This window comes from Telopea speciosissima, chromosome 2, assembly GCF_018873765.1.
Source record: "Telopea speciosissima isolate NSW1024214 ecotype Mountain lineage chromosome 2, Tspe_v1, whole genome shotgun sequence".
NCBI lineage: Eukaryota > Viridiplantae > Streptophyta > Magnoliopsida > Proteales > Proteaceae > Telopea > Telopea speciosissima.
The window spans coordinates 62,362,549-62,381,388 of record NC_057917.1 but is presented as its reverse complement, the minus strand read 5'-3'; the positions used below and the strand labels follow the sequence as shown (position 1 = coordinate 62,381,388).

At 40.5% G+C, this 18,840-nt stretch overlaps 2 protein-coding genes and 1 pseudogene across 2 annotated transcripts; all 3 read right to left on the bottom strand.

The window, feature by feature from the left end:
* Nucleotides 1-767: 767 nt before the first annotated feature.
* LOC122650967 lies at nucleotides 768-2,249 on the bottom strand (annotated as a pseudogene).
* A 5,208-nt stretch (nucleotides 2,250-7,457) lies between these two features.
* Nucleotides 7,458-13,198, bottom strand: LOC122649535 (UDP-glycosyltransferase 74E2-like). The gene is made up of 2 exons (XM_043842721.1): nucleotides 12,744-13,198; nucleotides 7,458-8,193 (listed from the first exon to the last, which is right to left on the bottom strand). Exons 1-2 carry the CDS (start codon nucleotides 13,002-13,004, stop codon nucleotides 7,471-7,473), a joined length of 984 nt encoding a protein of 327 aa, XP_043698656.1. The 5' UTR covers nucleotides 13,005-13,198; the 3' UTR covers nucleotides 7,458-7,470.
* Nucleotides 13,199-16,256: 3,058 nt separating this feature from the next.
* On the bottom strand, nucleotides 16,257-18,840 carry LOC122650965 (UDP-glycosyltransferase 74F2-like). The gene is made up of 3 exons (XM_043844320.1): nucleotides 18,184-18,840; nucleotides 16,426-17,147; nucleotides 16,257-16,278 (listed from the first exon to the last, which is right to left on the bottom strand). The coding sequence occupies exons 1-3, from the start codon at nucleotides 18,838-18,840 to the stop codon at nucleotides 16,257-16,259; spliced, it is 1,401 nt and encodes a 466-aa protein (XP_043700255.1).

Here is an 18,840-nt window from a genome sequence, read left to right as displayed (position 1 = left end):
TGTTGTGTGTGTGTGTGTGTGTCCTTAGGTTGCTGAAAATCTTGGTGTTGAATAAGAATTGGGGACTCCTGGTAGTCTGGGTAGTACCTGTTGGATGACAATACCATTGACGCGGAAATTGAATCTTATATGAAGTCAAATACAGGGTTATTCTAGCCATCCAACAGTCTTGATTGACCACAACAGCCCTAAACTCATTTATTCAACTTCCACAATTAGTGAATTGGCTCTATTGTCATTTTGGAGGATATCTAATTGATTGATTACATATAGAGATCCATCTCCTCTGTCATCACCTCAATATAAATTAATGAGTTTTGTGGGTTTGAGGTTTAATGAGTTCTCAAACAGTCCAATGTACATCACTACCACCACTCATTCCTAGTAATAGCAGAATGCTTCACAAAAAATAGAATCTTCTGCTGTCATGCAATGTGTTTTCAATAAGACATTGGTTATAGGTAATGACCTGTAGCAAAACAAGTGACCAGGCCTCAAAGGAACCTTTCTTAGGGCTTAAAGAAAAGCTTAAGAGAGTTTGATTTACTTGAGAAAGAAACAACGAATTAATCTAAATTACTCGATCACATCATTTTACAAACACTTTGAGGGGGCATGACACAGTAAAGGGTGTGTATAGTGCACGTGCTCCAGGCTCCCGCCACTTCAAGGTCTGGGGAGGGTCATAATGTATGTAGCCCTTACCCCAGCTTTGAAAAGAGGCTGTTTCTCAACTCGAACCCACGAACCACTAGGTCGCAATGGAGCTACTTTACCAATGCACGGAGGTCCACCCTCTGGGGGGCATGAGATAGTAGAGCAACAAAGTCTTCAATGTTCTTGTCTGAACTTCCACCTTCATCTACTGCCTCTTTAGCAAGCTCTTTCCATTTGATAACATTCTTTCTAATCTCTTCTCCTTTCTGTCCTTGCATAACTTCCCTTATACATGCTTCTATCTCTTCCTTTACTGCAACCCCCCTTTCATCCACCTTAGCTCTCAATCCCATTCTCCAAACATCCTCGATATATTTTGCATTCATTGGCTGATCAGTCCATTGTGGCAATCCCACCATTGGTACACCTAAACTCAACGATTCCAATGTTGAATTCAACCCACAATGTGTCACAAAACATCCCACAGCCTTGTGGGATAACACCTGCAACTGAGGACACCAAGTGACTACCAATCCTCTCTCCAATGTCTCTTCCACAAAATTGTTTGGAAGCTTCTTCTCCTCTGATTGCTTCACTACCCACAAGAAATTATTATTACTCTCCTTCAGACATGATGCTAATTCTTTCATTTGCTCATCACTTGGAGCAGAAATGCTTCCAAACGAAACATAGACAACAGATCCAGTTTCCCTCATGTTTAGCCAGTTCATACAGGCATCTGCATTTGGATTGAAAAGATTGAGGCCGTAATCTTCATCGCCTTCGATTCGCTTGTCAAGGTAGATTGATGGTACGGTTGGTCCGATAATCTTCACTGGCCATTTCTTTGCCATCCAATTCAGTACCTGTTGCAGAGCATACAACACTACATGATTAGTAGTTTAATACACAGAATTAAGAACTAAACTCAAGTCAACTAGTAATAGACAAGGCTTACCTCCTGCTTGTCAAATGAGTTAAAAAGGAGCAAATCTACCTGGTCGAAATTGGAAAATTGGTTTACAAATAGGGTCGGGACCCTGGGTACAACCCATATGCAAAAACAAAAGAAGGCGGATCTGTGATTGCAAGCGGTGGCAATCCGGGAAGGAAATGATGCTGCCGCCATTATGGACGTGAGTAGACCCTTTTGCACATAGTAATAAATGATGGAAACAACACAAGATTGAGTGAAGAAGGCAGACCAATTAAGTTGAGTTGTTTGGCTACATCCGAGCCCGGGGGAGAAAAGGGTCATACACAACACAGCTTATAGGATCACCCAAGCTTTCTTGTTTCTTGATGAGTTCTGTTAAGGTCTTTGAGCCCACCATCTTAGAGCGCACAAAGTACTCATCGATGCTGTCTTCTTCCCGGCGACCGTCGTCATAGCCGTCGGAGAATGTTTCGATTCTTATAGGTCCAGTTTGGACGTTTATAGTCTTGACAAGATGCCTGGTGATGGCCAGTGTGACTCTCAGCCCTTTGGAGAGTAATCTCTTGGAGAACTGGAAGAGTGGGTTAATGTGGCCTTGGCTAGGGAAGGAGACGAGTAAAACATGAGCATCATGAGATCGATCTTCCTTCTCCATTTTAGAGTTTGTTATTACTCTTTTCATTAGGCCTTTATGGGTTATTTATATATGACTCAAGTCCCTATACTGATAGACGTCACTGCCTACGTTGGCAAAGGAGGAGCTTGGGCTCCTCTCCAGGGAGTCCAGCACGCCCAGGGAGCATCCAGCGAATGGGCTGTGCCGCACACATCCCTAGGTGTGCACCGAGTTGTGTGCGGCACAGTCCAACCCTTTGATGCCCCTTGGGTACTCCTTGGCGCTGAACTCCTTGGAGAGGAGTCGGATCCGGAGCTCGCTAGCTAGGCCCACGAGAGAGACGGATACCAGTTAACAAACAAGATGTGTGCGGCACAGCCCAGTCGTTGGATGTCCCTGGGCATTCCTTGGGCGTTGAACTCCCTAAAGAGGAGCTTGATGCGATGGGCTTGAGACATAAAGGTCAACCCCAAGTTTTAAAACTTTGAATCTAATGGCTTGTCAACCAAGAAAAATCAGTTTGACCCATTATAATTTGTCTCATAAACCAAAATGTATTTGTAAATATTCAATCCAAAATCTTGAACTATTAAGTGAAGGGATTCACAGGTATATATGAGGGGACAAGATCTCAGGGGTAATCGTTGTGGTACTATTCTCCCAACTCTCCCAACGGTATTTGGGTTCAAGTTAGAAGTCTCCATGGTTTGAGGTATCGGTATTGTATGGGCTGTATTGGTTGATACGTAACGGTTTTACTAATCATCGATCCCGATACCGTATCAGTGACACAATATGGATAAGGGTTAAAAAAAGTAAAAAATCCTGTATTTTAAGGGAATTCAGGGGATAATTTGTTGGATACAGCCAATCCATGTTGATATCATATTGGTATTGTATCGATTTTGTAGGTGACCGATACTCAATCCAATACCGTAAACTAAAACCATGGAAGTCTTAGACAAAAAGACCAAACCTGAGTAATAGGGGCTAATTTTATTTGTGTATGGATTGGAGTGCTAGCCTCCCACACAAAGAGGACCACCCCAGGGCCTAAGTGGAGGGCTAATAAAATAAAGGGGAAAAGAACGCTAGTCGTGCAGCCCCTGTGCCTAGACGCCCCTATGCCTAGACGCAGGTGGGCGTGAAATGACCGCCCCACACTCATAGAAAGATGGAAATCCCATCCCGTGATACTTGTGCAGATGCTCTCATTGACCTCCATACTAACGTAGGAGCCACACGATCACTTAATGTTCTCTTGCCCACAAATAAAAACAGATAAGAATCCCATCGAAATTTGGATTTTGTTACTCTAATGGGCTTTAAGCCTCACATAAGTGAAAGTCCATGCCCTTTCCTCAGGAGGGGCAGCAGTCATATGTTGGATAAAGGAGGGTGAAGGGCCTTGCTGATTTGGATTATGTGGCAGAAAAGGTCTCTATTGGTGGCATGGTTTTTTTTGTGTGGATTTAATCTCACATCGGGTGTGTGTGTGTGTGTGTGTATTGTATATATCTGTCATTCCACGGTTCGAAACCAAGCAACTAGCAGCCCCAAGTCATTATATTATCTATGATTTTGTACTAATGTCACAATTATTTGTGAGTTTCCCAAATATCACAAACCATCTGAACCACTGAGCTCTAAAACTTCACATCAAAAAGGGCCATTTTATGAAAGTTCAAGCCGTCAGCTCCTTCCTCCCCTAAATCTTAAAATTGAAGTCTAAACCTGAAAAATAGAGATTGATAAGCCCCAACTGTGAAATGGAGATGCACAGTTCGCCAAAGGAGAAAGCCTCTGAAGATGAAAGAAGGAGAGGTAGAGAGGAAGGGAAGTTGGATGTGGAGAGGAAGAGAGGAAGGGGATGGAGGAGGAAGATGCCCTAAGAGGGCAGTTGCCGCTGTTAGGAAGGTTACTAATGTATAGGGGTGTCAAAAAAGCCCGGCCAATCTGAGCTTGAATAGGACCTGGGCTAAGCTTTTCAGCTCGCAGGGTGGACTTGGGCTGGGATTTTCAGACTCTATACTTTGAAGTGGCCGAAAAAGGGCATACGTCACCGCCAGAGGCATAGTAAAATTCATTCAGTTGCTCGGTCGTGGATTTAGCTTCCCATCTTGGGGGTGAACCACGTAAATCCTGTGTGTTTGTGTGTTTTTGTTCTTCTCTGTTTTTTTGTATTTCTTCTCCAAATCGTCATTTTTGGGCGTTATTTTCTTAACAGGTCGACTGCCACTTATATGGACATTCTATGGCTTAAAAACAACCGATGTAGGATTAAATTCCGTGGCACAACATACTTAACTAGGTGTTTTCATTTAATGCACCTTTAAGAAAAAAAAAAAATCTCTCCTGTAGCTATAGTTAAAGTTCCACTAGGTTGTGGTGTAACATTAAAAAACACATAATTGGTTGATCGATTCTTAGCCTTGCAAGTGGGAGTTTTCATTCAATGAATCAACCATGTCATGAGTTTGATCGAAGAAAAATATAAACACATGATTTTAAAAATATCTTTTGTACTTCAAAGTCAATTTTCCTCAATGATAATTCTTGTGCGCATGTGCTTTATTTAATTATGAGGAAATCTTTATCACTCTTTGGCCGGTGCACTTTTAATTGTTTTTGTTCTTGATCAGAATCATCCGCAAGCAACCAAAAAAAATAAAATTAATCATTTTCTTATCAGCTAGGAATTATATGGAAACTAATATTGTTCCCACAATAAGAAAAATGATTTAGGAACTATATGGAGGTTTATCCCTTGTTTGTATTGTTGGGATTAGTTTAGGGTTTTACGTGATGTAACCATGGTTGGTTATACCTAATCGCTCTCATCATGACGATTTTTCTCATATATAAGATAAATGAGTGATGACTGATTTGTAAATAAGTGAGATTTTCTGTCTTATACAAGTGGTTACAATGTCTATGTAAGTATGTAACCTTTCCAAGATTGTTTCTGCATGACTTATTATTGTCTGAAAAATGGGCAGGAGATCGCTACTTGGTCGCATGGTCTTTATACTAGTGTTTGGGTCAATGGGGAAGCACGCCTGAGTATCTACCTAGGGGACAAAGGAGTCATTTCACGGTATCCTATGAGAGGGTGTAGGGGGTGCCACCAGGCAGTGAATGTATCTTACGGTCTATCATAGGGGTATTTATTATTTTCTCTCTCGTCCCCTAACCATGTGAACCGGCCCACATGTTCATTTCCCCGTTGCATTGGTCTCGTATGGGAGATCTCCCCACAATGGCTGTGTGAGGATCCCTCTCCTAAACTTTTAGTTGAGATGGTCATGGAGTTATCCTTTAAGGTCAATTTGAGAAACATATCATGGATGGAAATTTTACTTTGCATGTGTGCTATGTGCACATAGCTATTTTTTCTTTAAAAAAAAAATTTTAAATGAGAAAATAGTAGTACTAATCAAGTCATCCAGTGACTTTATTTTTACTGTTTGAACATAAATTCAATGATCTCCTATCACATAGGTTGGGTGTCTATCACATAACTTATGCCGTGGGTCTTAAATTCATTTTTTTAGATGCTTCATAAATAATCTTAATAGTTTGAGGCTTTGTGAAGATATCTATTAAATTTGTTTATGATTTTACAACTCTTTCACTTATATATTGCCTCACAATGTTATATTCCTTCTTCTTCTTTTTTTTTTCTTTTTTTTTTTTTTTTGAGGCTTTGTGAAGATATCCATTAGACTTGTTTATGACTTTACACAATCAATAGCTATCGCTAGCTCTTTCACTTATATATTGCATTATTGCCTCACAAGGTTATATTCCTTTTTCTTTTTTTTTTCCTGATGTATACCTTGTTCTTTGCCTCAACAATAGCAGTTTGACTATCACAATGAAGTAATATAGGAATCACACTAACTTAGCCATAACGGAATATCCACGATCAAATTCCTTAGCCATTCAATTTTGGTATCAACTTTCTTACTCTATGGTGGAACTTGTATCACAAGATTGTTTAATTGGTTTCCAAGAAATCGCCCAACGCCACCTAATGTGAACATATAACCTACTAGTAACCAATAATTTCTTTCTATAAAAAATTCAATTAGCATCACAATATCCTTCAAGCACAGCAAACCAAGTTACTATTAGAATGCAAACCATAGTTCATAATTCCCTTCAAATATCTCAACAAACCACAGTTCATAATGCCCTTCTAATTAATACATGCTCTACCCAAAAAAAAAATTAATACATGCTAATGTACCATGTTTGAAGTATGTGTATGTTGGCCTAATTTTCCAAATGCTAGAGCAATGTCTAGCCTAGTGTAGGTTATCAAATATGAAATTGAACCATATTCCATTTGGATGATTGGTTCACCCGGCCCACATGTCTTTCCTAGTGGCCTCTAACAACTAAAGGTGTTATGAAAATAGTGATTCTTCAAGGGGGTGGAGAGAGAGAGAGATTGGGTTCTCAAAATGAGAGGAAACACATCCTCTCCTCTTTGTAGAAATTGCCACCTACATTAGGATCTAGGATCCACAAAAATAAAATTGACCCCACGATAGTTTTAGTAGAGACGAAGTTAAACCAAAATTAGGGTTTAGGTCATGTTATGGTCTGGGGAAAGAGTTACGCACCTCAGTTCACCCGATTAAACCAATATTTCTATTACTTGATTAAATTAAAATAAAACAAAACACTAATACAAAAATAACAAAAAAATCAAAACAAAATAAAATGCAATACAATAAATGAATTAAAAAGCAGAGCTAGGATTGACATCTCACTCAATGACACTTCAACTAATTGTCAAGACCTCCTAAGAACATGAGGGTGGTGTCTATTTAAAGAGTTAGGAGGCTTCCTTAGCCTCTTGACGACGTCAATGACAAAATCCCATCTAATTAAAACCGTCTATTTTTGAACTGAAACTTAACATGTGAGTAGAGTACCTAGGGATCTTTCAGTCCACAAAATTTAGGCCCCAACCATGCCACATAGCAAAATAGGTGACCAGACCTCAAAGAAACTTTAGGGGTTAAAGAAATACTTAAGTGACAATTTGATTTACTTGAGAAAGAAACAATGACTTAATCCAAAGGGAGAAGATTAGGTATGCCGCCAAGTTTTGGCAAGCTAGCAGCATGCACCAATCACAGGACTGAATACAGAAGGGCGAGGGAATCTTTTTCAAAGAGGGAAGAGAGAGGATGAGTCACGTGCCCAACTCCCAACCTTTTCCCATAATCCAAATTAATCAATTACATCACACATTGAGGGGACATGCCAAACTAGCAACAAAGTCTTCAATGTTTCTGTCTGAACTTCCACCTTCAGCTACTGCCTCTTTGGCAAGCTCTTTCCATTTGATACCATTCTCTCTAATCTCTTTTCCTTTCTCTCCTTCCATAACTTCCCTTATACATGCTTCTATCTCTTCCCTTACTACAACACCCTTTTCATCCACCTTAGCTCTCAATCCAATTCCCCACACATCCTCAATACATTTTGCATTAGTTGGCTGATCAGTCCATTGTGGCAATCCCACCATTGGTACACCTAAACTCAATGACTCCAAAGTTGAATTCCACCCACAATGTGTCACAAAACATCCCACAGCCTTGTGTGACAACACCTCCAACTGGGGACACCAAGTGACCACCAATCCCTTCTCCCATGTCTCTTCCATAAAATTGCTTGGAAGCTTCTTCTCCTCTGTTTTCCTCACTACCCACAAGAAATGATTATTGCTCTCCTTCAGGCACCAAGCTAGTTCTTTCATTTGCTCATCTCCTAAATCAGCAACACTTCCAAAAGATACATAGACAACAGATCCAATTCCCCTCATGTTTAGCCACTTCATACAGGCATCTACACTCGGATTAAAGAGATTAAGCCCATAATCTTCTTCGCCTTCGATTCGCTTGTCAAGTTCGATGGTTGGTCCGATCATCGTCACTGGCCATAGCTTAGCCATCCAATTCACTACCTGTTGCAGAGCATATATAACACTAGATTAAGTTTAAATACAGGATTAATTAACAATACAACTCACACAATGGTTAATTAATTATTTACCTCCTGCTCCAGTTTGTAAAATGAGTTAAAAAGGAGCCAATCTGCCTTGTCAATGTTGGAAAATTGATTTATATGTAAGGTAATCAGCACCTCTGGGTACAATCCATATGCAGAAACAAAAGAGGGCAGATCGGTGATTGCAAGCTGTAACAATCCAGGGATAGAAATGACTGTGCCGGCGCCGCCAGCGGCCACTGGTACTGTGAGTAGACCCTTTTGCACATAGTAATAAATGATGGAAACAGAACAAGATTGAGTGAAGAAGACAGCACCAATTAAGTTAAGGTGTTTGGCCACATCAAGAACCCAGGGGAGAAAAGAATCATACACAACACAGCTTATTGGATCACCCAAGCTTTCTTGTTCCTTGATGAGTTCTAGTAAGGTCTGTGAGCCCACCTTCTTGAAGCTCTCAAAGTAATCCTCAAAGCTGTCTTCTTTATGATCAAAACCTTTGTCATAGCCATCAGAGAATGTCTCGATTCTTATAGGCCCTGTTTGGGTGTGCATGGAGTTATTGAAAAGAGACCTTGTGATGGCCAGTGTAACTCTGATCCCCCCTTTGGAGAGTAATCTCTTGGAGAAGTGAAGGAGTGGGTTGATGTGGCCTTGGCTACGGTAGGGGACAACTAAAACATGAGAAAGATGATGAACTCCCTCTCCCTTCTCCATTCTAGACTTAATTTGTTTCTTAATTATGATTTACTTACTAAGGTTGGGAAGGAAGTTTATATTGATGGACATCACAGCCTACGTTAGCAAAGGGGGCAGGGAGAGACATATGGGTCTACCTTGGGTGTCTCAAACAGAAAAAAAAACAAGTAAAGCTGAGATGGGCATGGCCAAGTTGTGCCAAGAGCACCGGAAATTGGAATGAATCCTCCCATCCCAAAAGACAGATTTTGAAAATGAGGCAAAGATAAGGCATTAATTAACAAATTGGATTATGATAACAACGTCATTTAAATTTAAAAATGGAATTACAATATAAATTTACTATATATAGCGGCGATAAGATAAAAAAATCAATAAAATTACCTTGGTAGTTGGACGTACAACAATTTTGAATTTTTAAAAAAAAAAAAAAAAAACAAAGATAAAATTATTGTTTCTTATTCACGATTCCATTTTCTAGGTTTTTGGTCAATTCTTCATGTCGATTCTTAGTTTTAAAACCTTAACCCTAACTACCTTATGGTAATAGCAAAGGCGAATTGTTATCATCACAAGTGTCATGTCAGATTTTCAAATGTCGCATAGCATCTATTTTTCCATGTCCACAATTGATATGTCCATTTCAACTCTTTTGGATAGAAAAGACATTGTTCATATTAGTCACATGTCAAAATTCAATATCTAATTAAATCAAGGGTAACATACATGTACCCCTATAATGCATCCAATATTTTTCATACAACCCTTAGGGTTTTGACAAGTCCATGCGTACCCCTTGCAAATTTCACGTACCATCTCTACTTTATCCCCTTAAAACCATTTAAGTCCACATCAAGCGTTAGATGCTAAAAAATAATCGAACTTACCTTTCTTCTATCTTTTCTAAATTTTGAAAAGACCTAATTGCCTTGACCTATTTGTTAAAATTTGAAAAGATCAAAATGCCCTCATCTTCCCCAAATCATCATCTTCTTTTACAATGTAGATACCCAATACTACTACCACCACCACCGCCACCGCCACCCACCATTAACATCATCACTATCGTGAAGCCCCACCTCCAGCACCACCTCCAACTCCTCCACCTTTAAGGGCCACGCCCAGACACAGTAAGGGCAAAATGATCGCCCCATCCCCCATGAAAGGCGAAAATCTCTCCCCCGAGATGCCAATATGCGTACTCTCATTGGTTGCCGCACACGCTCCCCCCTTAAATTTTATATCAAGTAACGATACATTTTACATGTAATTTTTATTTTACTTGTTAACCCAAAGGGATTTGGATGCAAAGTAAAAGTGAACTTTAATAATCATATATTGAATGATTTGGAGTGTACTGATATAGTAACATGGGGTACTGATTACAAAAGTTTATATTTTAGGTTTGAAAATTTAATATTCCTTCCCTTTAATTTCTCTTGCAACTAAGCGAAGCCTAAATGCACCTTTTGTTCTGTGGATTCTTTACATAGATTAACAATTTTCCATCACGTGAAGAGAATCTCTTCAGTCATCGGATCTGAGTTTCTTATTTTGATCGAGAATTTGGGACCTTCATCAATAGGAATGGAAGTTGATGATGGAACTCACCATTCGAGTCCAATTATAACCAATCAAATTAGTGTGAATGTTTTAGCAAACAAAAGAACTTTCACATACCAATTAATACTAAAAACAAGGGAAAAGGTTCTCTTTCCAAGGGTGCAAGCTGCACTCAAATAGATGGGGGTGGGCGAAATGACTGCCCTGCTCCCCTGAATGGGGGAATTCCACTACCATGTAATTGGGCATAGCCTACAGTGCGGCACAAAGAACATCAACCCTAAAAACAAAATCAAGTGATTACAGGGGCTAAAGAAATGCTTGGGGGATGATAATTAATTAATTAATTAACTCTCTCGCGTTAATCCATTATAATTAATTAATAGAAAAAATTTCATTTATTTGAGAAAGAAAAATGACTTGATATGAATTATTCAATTACATAATGTTACACACACCTTGAGCCTTGAGGGGGCATGAGATAGTAGAGCAACAAATTCTTGGATGTTCTTGTCTGAACTTCCACCTTCATCTACCTCCTCTTTAGCAAGCTCTTTCCATTTGACAACATTTTTTCTAATCTCTTTTCCTTTCTCTCCTTGCATAACTTCCCTTATACAAGCTTCTGTCTCTTCCTTTACTGCAACCCCTTTTTCATCCACCTAAGCTCTCAATCCCATTCTCCAAACATCCTCAATATATTTTACATTAGTTGGCTGATCAGTCCATTGTGGCAATCCCACCATTGGTACCCCTAAACTCAACGATTCCAATGTGGAATTCCACCCACAATGTGTCACAAAACACCCCACTGCCTTGTGGGACTACACCTCCAACTGAGGACACCATGAGACCACCAATCCCTTCTCCAATGTCTCTTCCACAAAATTGCTCGGAAGCTTTTTCTTCTCTGATTTCCTCACTACCCACAAGAAATGATTATTGCTCTCCTTCAGACATGATGCTAATTGTTTTATTTGCTCATCTCCAAGTTCAGCCATACTTCCAAAGGATACATAGACAACAGATCTAGTTTCCCTCATGTTTAGCCAGTTTATGTAGACATCGGCATCCGGATTGAAAAGATTGAGGCCATAATCTTCATCGCCTCTGACACGCTTGTCGGGGTAGATCGATGGCACTGTTGGTCCGACCGTTTTCACTGGCCATAGCTTTGCCATCCAATTCATTTCCTGTTGGAGAACATATAATACTAGGTTAAAGTGGCAATTACTATCACTACCCTATACTTAGCCTATAATTATTAAAACTATCCTACCTTAAACTTATTTTCTGATACTACCTTGCTTTTAAACTTTTACATCTCTTTCTACCTTCATGTTTTTAAATAGCCATATTGCCCATCTATTGAAACTATCATTCATCTTCTACTTTTCACTATTTTTATTACTAAAATAATAAAAAATAAAAGCACCCACCCACGTCCTCTCTCTCCCATTTTTTACTCTTCGGTTTTTATTTTGTTTGTTTTTTCTTCAAATTTTCTATTTAATTAATGGGAGAATGTTCTACGCTGCGCCCAGGCACATGGGCCTGCCACTCAGGGGGGCAGGGTGGTCATTGCGTCCATCACCATGTGCTTGGTAGTAGCCTGTGTTGCGGCACGGAGAACAATGCCCCTTAATTAATTTTTTATTCAACATTTCATCCTCATCATATCGTTCTTCTTCGAACAGATCATGTTTCTAAGTATCAGTATCGTATCGCTCGTATCGAGCGATACATACCGGTTTTGCTAGTCATCGATATCGATACCGTATTAATGACAAAAATAGTAAAAAATAGAAGATGAATGGTAGGTTAAATAGATTACTAGGTGAGGGTCAATGAAGTGGAATCTCCTCCCCATTTGACATAAGGGGTCAGAGGAGGTCAGGCGAGTGAAGATTTCACTTCATTGGTACCCTCTCCCATGTGGACAGATGGGATGATATCGTCGATTATGGGCTGAGGTCCGCACGATTTTAAAACATATCATACCAAATAAGGAAACCAGGCACAATATATATGCACATGCTCATGCAATGTGAGACTATTCCGTGATTCTACATCACATGGGGTGCCATCTCACATGGTGAGAATTGAACCATCCAAACAGCATCTCTCTCTGACACTTATATCAAATGGGGTGGAGATTCTGTTTGGTTGGTTCTCACCCCAGATGGTTAAAGGATCAGGACTCGACTAAATGAACTTCATTCAATTCTGCAGAATGCTAATTACCTCTTGCTCCAGCTTGTCAAATGAGTTAAAAAGGAGGCAATCTGCCTTGTCGATGTTGGAAAATTGGCTTGTAACTAAGGTAAGCACCGCAGGGTACGATCCATATATAGAAACAAGAGACGGCAGATCGGAGATTGTAAGTGGTGGTAATCCGGCGACAGAAATGACGGCGCGGGCAACCACTGGCACTGTGAGTAGACCCCTTTTCAGATAATAGTAAATGCTGCAAACAGCAAAAGATTGAGTGAAGAAGCTAGGCATCAGCAATTAAGTTAAGGTGTTTGGCCACATCCAAAGCCCAGGGGAGAAAAGGGTCATAGACAACACAACTTATAGGATCACCCAAGCTTTCTTGTTTCTTGATGAGTTGTGTTAAGGTCTTTGAACCCACCTTCTTCAAGCTCTCGAAGTAATCCTCTAAGTTGTCTTCTTTCTGCAAACCATCGTCATAGCCGTCAGAGAATATCTCTATTCTTATTGGCCCAGTTTGGGTCTGCTTGGATGTACTGAAAAGAAACCTGGTGATGGCCAGTGTAACTCTGAGCCCTTTAGCATGCAATCTCTTGGAGAACTGAAGGAGTGGGTTGATGTGGCCTTGGCTAGGGTAGGGGACAACTAAAACATGAGCATGATGAGCTCCTTCTTCCTTCTCCATTCTTTTAGTGTTTTGTGGTTATGATTCATGAGGCCTTTACCTTTGCTTTAGTTATAGTTGTGACCATGGTTTGAGGTATCGGATCGGATTGGCCGATATTAGTCGGATCAGATCGGTATCGGTCGAGGTCGATCCCGAGATTTGACTCATACAACAAAGTTTGACTGGATCGTCCAACTTGGTTGGATCGGTGATCCGATCCGATCTTTGACCGATTTAATTGAATTTTTTTTTTATATTCTCAAAGTTTTTAAGTTTTTTTTTTTTTTTTTTTAAGTTTTTTATATTATCTTGATCGATACTGACCGATACCAACCGATTTTGATCCATCCGATCCAGATAATATCGGCCAATCCGATCCCAAAATCACAGCACCCACCAACTCTGGCCGATACATGATCCGATCCATAAAAAACGATTTTGGGCTGTTTTTTGACCGATCCAAAAATATTTCGGCCATGACCGATCCCGAGTGGGATACCTGGATTTTAAACCTTGGTTGTGACCTTAAAACCAGAATATGGGAAGAGCTTATGTTGATAGACATCACTGCATGCGTTGGCAAGGAAAATAATCTCCTCCATTCCTTGCCCGGTCCAGTTCTCCAGTCCCTCTAATATGGGGGTGTACCCCACCGACAGAGTTTTTGGGCAGGGGGGCATTGCACCCCCTTGTTAGGGGGACTGGGGCAAAGGGCGAGCTCGCTAGCTAGGTAGACAGAGACAGGGCACGGAGGCTTGGGTCCAGCTTGTTTGTCTCCAAGGGAAAAAAACAAGAGACGTACACATGAAATGCTTGGCTCTTATTCACGATTCCATTTTCCAAGTTTTTTGGCCGAATCTATCCCCTATTCATATGACCCGATTTCGATATGGAGTAGACTCCCCGTCCAAGTCCCGGGTTTTAAAATCTTGGACCTCACTACGTTGTCAAACAAGAAAATGGTCAAACCAGATTGAACCATCCAATCTTTCTGGGGGCTTTTATGGTTCAACATCAATGGGCGGTTTTTGTCATCTAATTGAGATCAATTTCAGAAAAATAACTATGGTATATTGTATAAATTGGAATCCCAAGTTCCCAGCCTCCTACGCATGGTTCTAAGAATCGGTATCGGTATCAGATCAATTAAATCGGTTGATCCATATCAGTATCAACAGAAGCCTATACCAATTTCTCACTGATCTTCATATCACTGTAACAGTACGAACCAAGAGTAAAATCATCAAATCATTTAAAAAAAAATAAGGGGAAAATCATCTGAACCGATTCAATCAATTAAGTAGTATTGGTAATCACCGATACCAATTACTAAAACATTCCCACGCAAAAAGGACCCACCCTGCTAATGAAATAAACTTCCCATGGCCGGAGATTTGAATTCAGTTACTCTATTGGGCTTTAATATAGCCTCACATAAATGAGAGTTCTATTAGAGTTCTGTTTTATTAAACGGTGGACCTGTAGGCTTCTTTGGAGTTGGGATTTTTCGTCAAGGAGATCCATTAATTCCTATTTTCTTTATTATTGTGGAGGAAACTCTACATAGAGGGTTAAAGGGATCTTTGTCCCCTCTAGTTCTCTGCTCGGTCCAATTCCCCCCACCCCTCCCAGTGCCTGTAATAAAGGAGGCACAATGACCACCCTACCCCTGCCTGAACACTCTACCCTGGTGGGGTCTACCTCCCCTCCTTATTACAGGCACTGGGGGGAACTGGGCCGAGCAGAGAAATGGAGGGGATAATTTTCCAAATTAAAGAGACTCACCAAAGGAGAGAACCTAAAATCAATCAAAGGGCTATGAGGCATTGAAGTTCCAACCAATTTGTTATTTGTTGATGGCATATTTATTTTTAGGAAAATTTATGTTTATCACCCCTATGCTTTCAAACAATTATGGCTATCCCCCCAGAAATTTCATTTATTTTATAAATCTCTCCTGTATTGTGAAAGATTCTTACAAACGTACCCCTACAGTTAGATGCGAACAAATAAGTGTTGATGTCATCGCCCAATTATAATCTAAATACCCAAACTAACCCCGGGTCCATGTAACATGACCCTTTTACCCTCTTCTGCTTCTTCCACCTCTTCCAACCCTTTTCCTACAACTCTCCTCCTCCATTCTGCTCCTTCAACCTCTACCAGACAGCCCATTTAATATAATTTATTTCACATAAAAATATTAATTGGTATGTGAAAGTTCTCTTCACAGATTTAAAGCTAGTATTGATATAGTAACATAAGATAATGATTACAAAAAATTCTTTTTTTAGGTTTGAAAATTTAATTTCTCTTGCAACCAAACGAAGTGCACCTTTTGTTATGTGAATTTCCTACATAGATAACCAATTTTTCATCATGTGAAGAGAATCTCTTCAGTCACCGGATCTGAGTTTCTGATTTTGATCAAGAATTTCGGACCTTCATCAATAAGAATGGAAGTTGATGATGGAATTCACTATTCGAGTCCAACTATAACATGTCAAATTAGTTTAGATGTCTTGGGTACCAAAAGAACTTTCACATACCAATTAATATCCCAAAAAACAAAATCAAGTGACCAGGCAATAAAGGAACTTTCTACAGGGCCTAAAGAAATACTAGGGGGATGATAATTAATTAAGGATCGATGTTCTCTGCGCTGCAGTGCAGGCTGCGCTCAAACACATGGGAGCGGTATTTCTGTCATTCAGGGGGTGGGGCGCTCATTTTGCCCACCCGACAGCCTACGAGCCCCCTAGAACATTGGGTATACCTCTTTGTCTCTCTTGCGTGAATCCATTATAATTAATTAATAGGAAATTCTTCATTTATTTGAGAAAGAAAAATGACTTGATATGAATTACTCAATTACATTATGTTACACACACCTTGAACCTTGAGGGGGGCATGACAGTGAGCGGGGAATCTTCACGTACGTGAATGACTCACAGCCGTTCAAATGATATATTCTTACAGATTGGATTCTATCTGAACGATTGTGAGTCGTTCATGTATGCTTACATACGTGAAGATTCACCGGACTCGGCATGACATATTAGAGCAACAAAGTCTTCAATGTTCTTGTCTGAACTTCCACCTTCATCTACTGCCTCTTTGGCAAGCTCTTTCCAGTTGATAGCGTTCTCTCTAATCCCTTTTCCTTTCTCTCCTTCCATAACTTCCATTATACATGCTTCTATCTCTTCCTTTATTGCAATCCCCTTCTCATTCACCTTAACTTTTAATCCCATTCCCCACACATCCTCAATATATTTTGCATTCGTTGTCTGATCAGTCCATTGTGGCAATCCCACCATTGGTACACCTAAACTCAACGATTCCAAAGTTGAATTCAACCCACAATGTGTCACAAAACATCCCACAGCCTTGTGGGACAACACCTCCAACTGAGGGCACCATGTGACCACCAAACCCTTCTCCAATGTCTCTACCACAAAATTGCTTGGAAGCTTATTCTCCTCTGATTTTCTCACTACCCACAAGAAATAATTATTGGTCTCCTTCAGACACAATGCTAGTTCATTCATTTGTTCATCTCCAAGTTCAGCAATGCTTCCAAAGGATACATAGACAACAGATCCAGTTTCCCTCATGTTTAGCCAGTTCATGCACACATCTGCACTGGGTTTGAAAAGATTGAAGCCATAATCTTCATCGCCTTCGACTCGCTTGTCGAGGTAGATCGATGGCAAAGTTGGTCCGATCGTCTTCACTGACCATTGCTTTGCCATCCAATTCATTTCCTGTTTGAGAACAGTACATACAATATTAGGTTAGTTTAAATATAGAATTAAGAATACAACTCCACTTTATCCATTCCAACTAATGAGCTTGGTTACAAGCTGGATCTTCTTTTTCAAAATGGTTTTATTTGTGTCCGGACTCTCTATCCATGTGGGATGCCACACCACATGGTGAGGATCAATGAAGTGGATTAATATTCACCCCATTTGACATAAGGGGTCAGAGGTCAGGTGGGTGAAGATTCCAATTCATTGCCACCCTCCCACCATGCAGGGTAAAGGGTTCGAACTCGATTTTACTGGGATTAAAGTCTAGATCCTCTAGACACATGAAGTGCCACAAATCCGACCCCATAGATGGCATTCTATTATTTGCCTCAGCCTATTTTTGATTCTGAAATCAATGAAGTGCAACAAAGTAGTATATGGCCCCTCAGATGGCAGGATATTGTCCGTTTTGGGCCAAAGCTCATTCAGTTTTAAAATGTGTCATATCAAGTAAGGAAGCCACAACATATATGCTCATTCCATGAGAAATCCCCAGGTAATGTGGGACTATTCCGTAGTTCCTTTTTTTTTTTTTTATTGGGTAGAAGGACTATTCAGTGGTTCTACATATGGGGTGCCACCCTGCATAGTGAGAACCATCTTAACAAAATCTCCGTACGTCTCTGATCTTTCTATCAGGTGGGGTGGAGATTCTGTTTGATTGGTTCTCACCCTACATGGGTAAATGATCTGGATTCGACTAAATGAACTTCATTCGGACCTGGCTCCTGTTCAGCCGTTTAGCCATTCAGCTGTGGCGGGAGCAGAAGGCCCAGCATTCAAAAACCACCCCAAAAATAGGGGGGGTGGTCATTTCACATGTGGGACACAGGTGGGACCCAACTGTGAAATGACCACCCTACCCGTGTTTTTAGTGTCGTTTAGCAGAGGTGGACGCTCCAGCTCTTACCACGGCTGGACATTCTGCTTGCTTGCTTGCTTGCTTGCGGGTCTAGTAAATTAAAGAGAATGGTAGCTAATTATATACCTCTTGCTCCAGCTTGTCAAATGAATTAAAAAGGAGACAATCTGCCTTGTCGATGTTGGAAAATTGGCTTGTAACTAAGGTGAGTATCGCAGGGTACAATCCATATCTAGAAACAAAAGATGGGAGATCGGAGATTGTAAGCGGTGGCAATCCGGCGACGGAAATGACGTTGCCGGGGACAATTGGCACGGTGAGTAGACCCCTTTGCACATAGTAGTAGATGCTGTTAACAGCAAGGGATTGAGTGAAGAAGGCAGCAGCAATTAAGTTAAAGTGTTTGGCCACATCCAGAGCCCAGGAGAGAAAAGGGTCATATACAACACAGCTTATAGGATCACCCAAACTTTGATGTTTCTTGATGAGTTGTGTTAAGGTCTTTGAGCCCACCTTCTTCAAGCTCTCGAAGTAATCCTCTAAGCTGTCTTCGTTCTGAAAACCATCGTCATAGCCGTCAGAGAATGTCTCGATTCTTATAGGCCCAGTTTGGGCTTGGATGGACTTTTTGAAAAAAGAAGTGGTGACGGCCAGTGTAACTTTGATCCCCCCTTTGATTAGTAATCTCTTGGAGAACTGAAGGACTGGGTTAATGTGGCCTTGGAGAGGGTAGGGGACAACTAAAACATGAGCACCATGATGAGCTCCTTCTTTCTTCTCCAT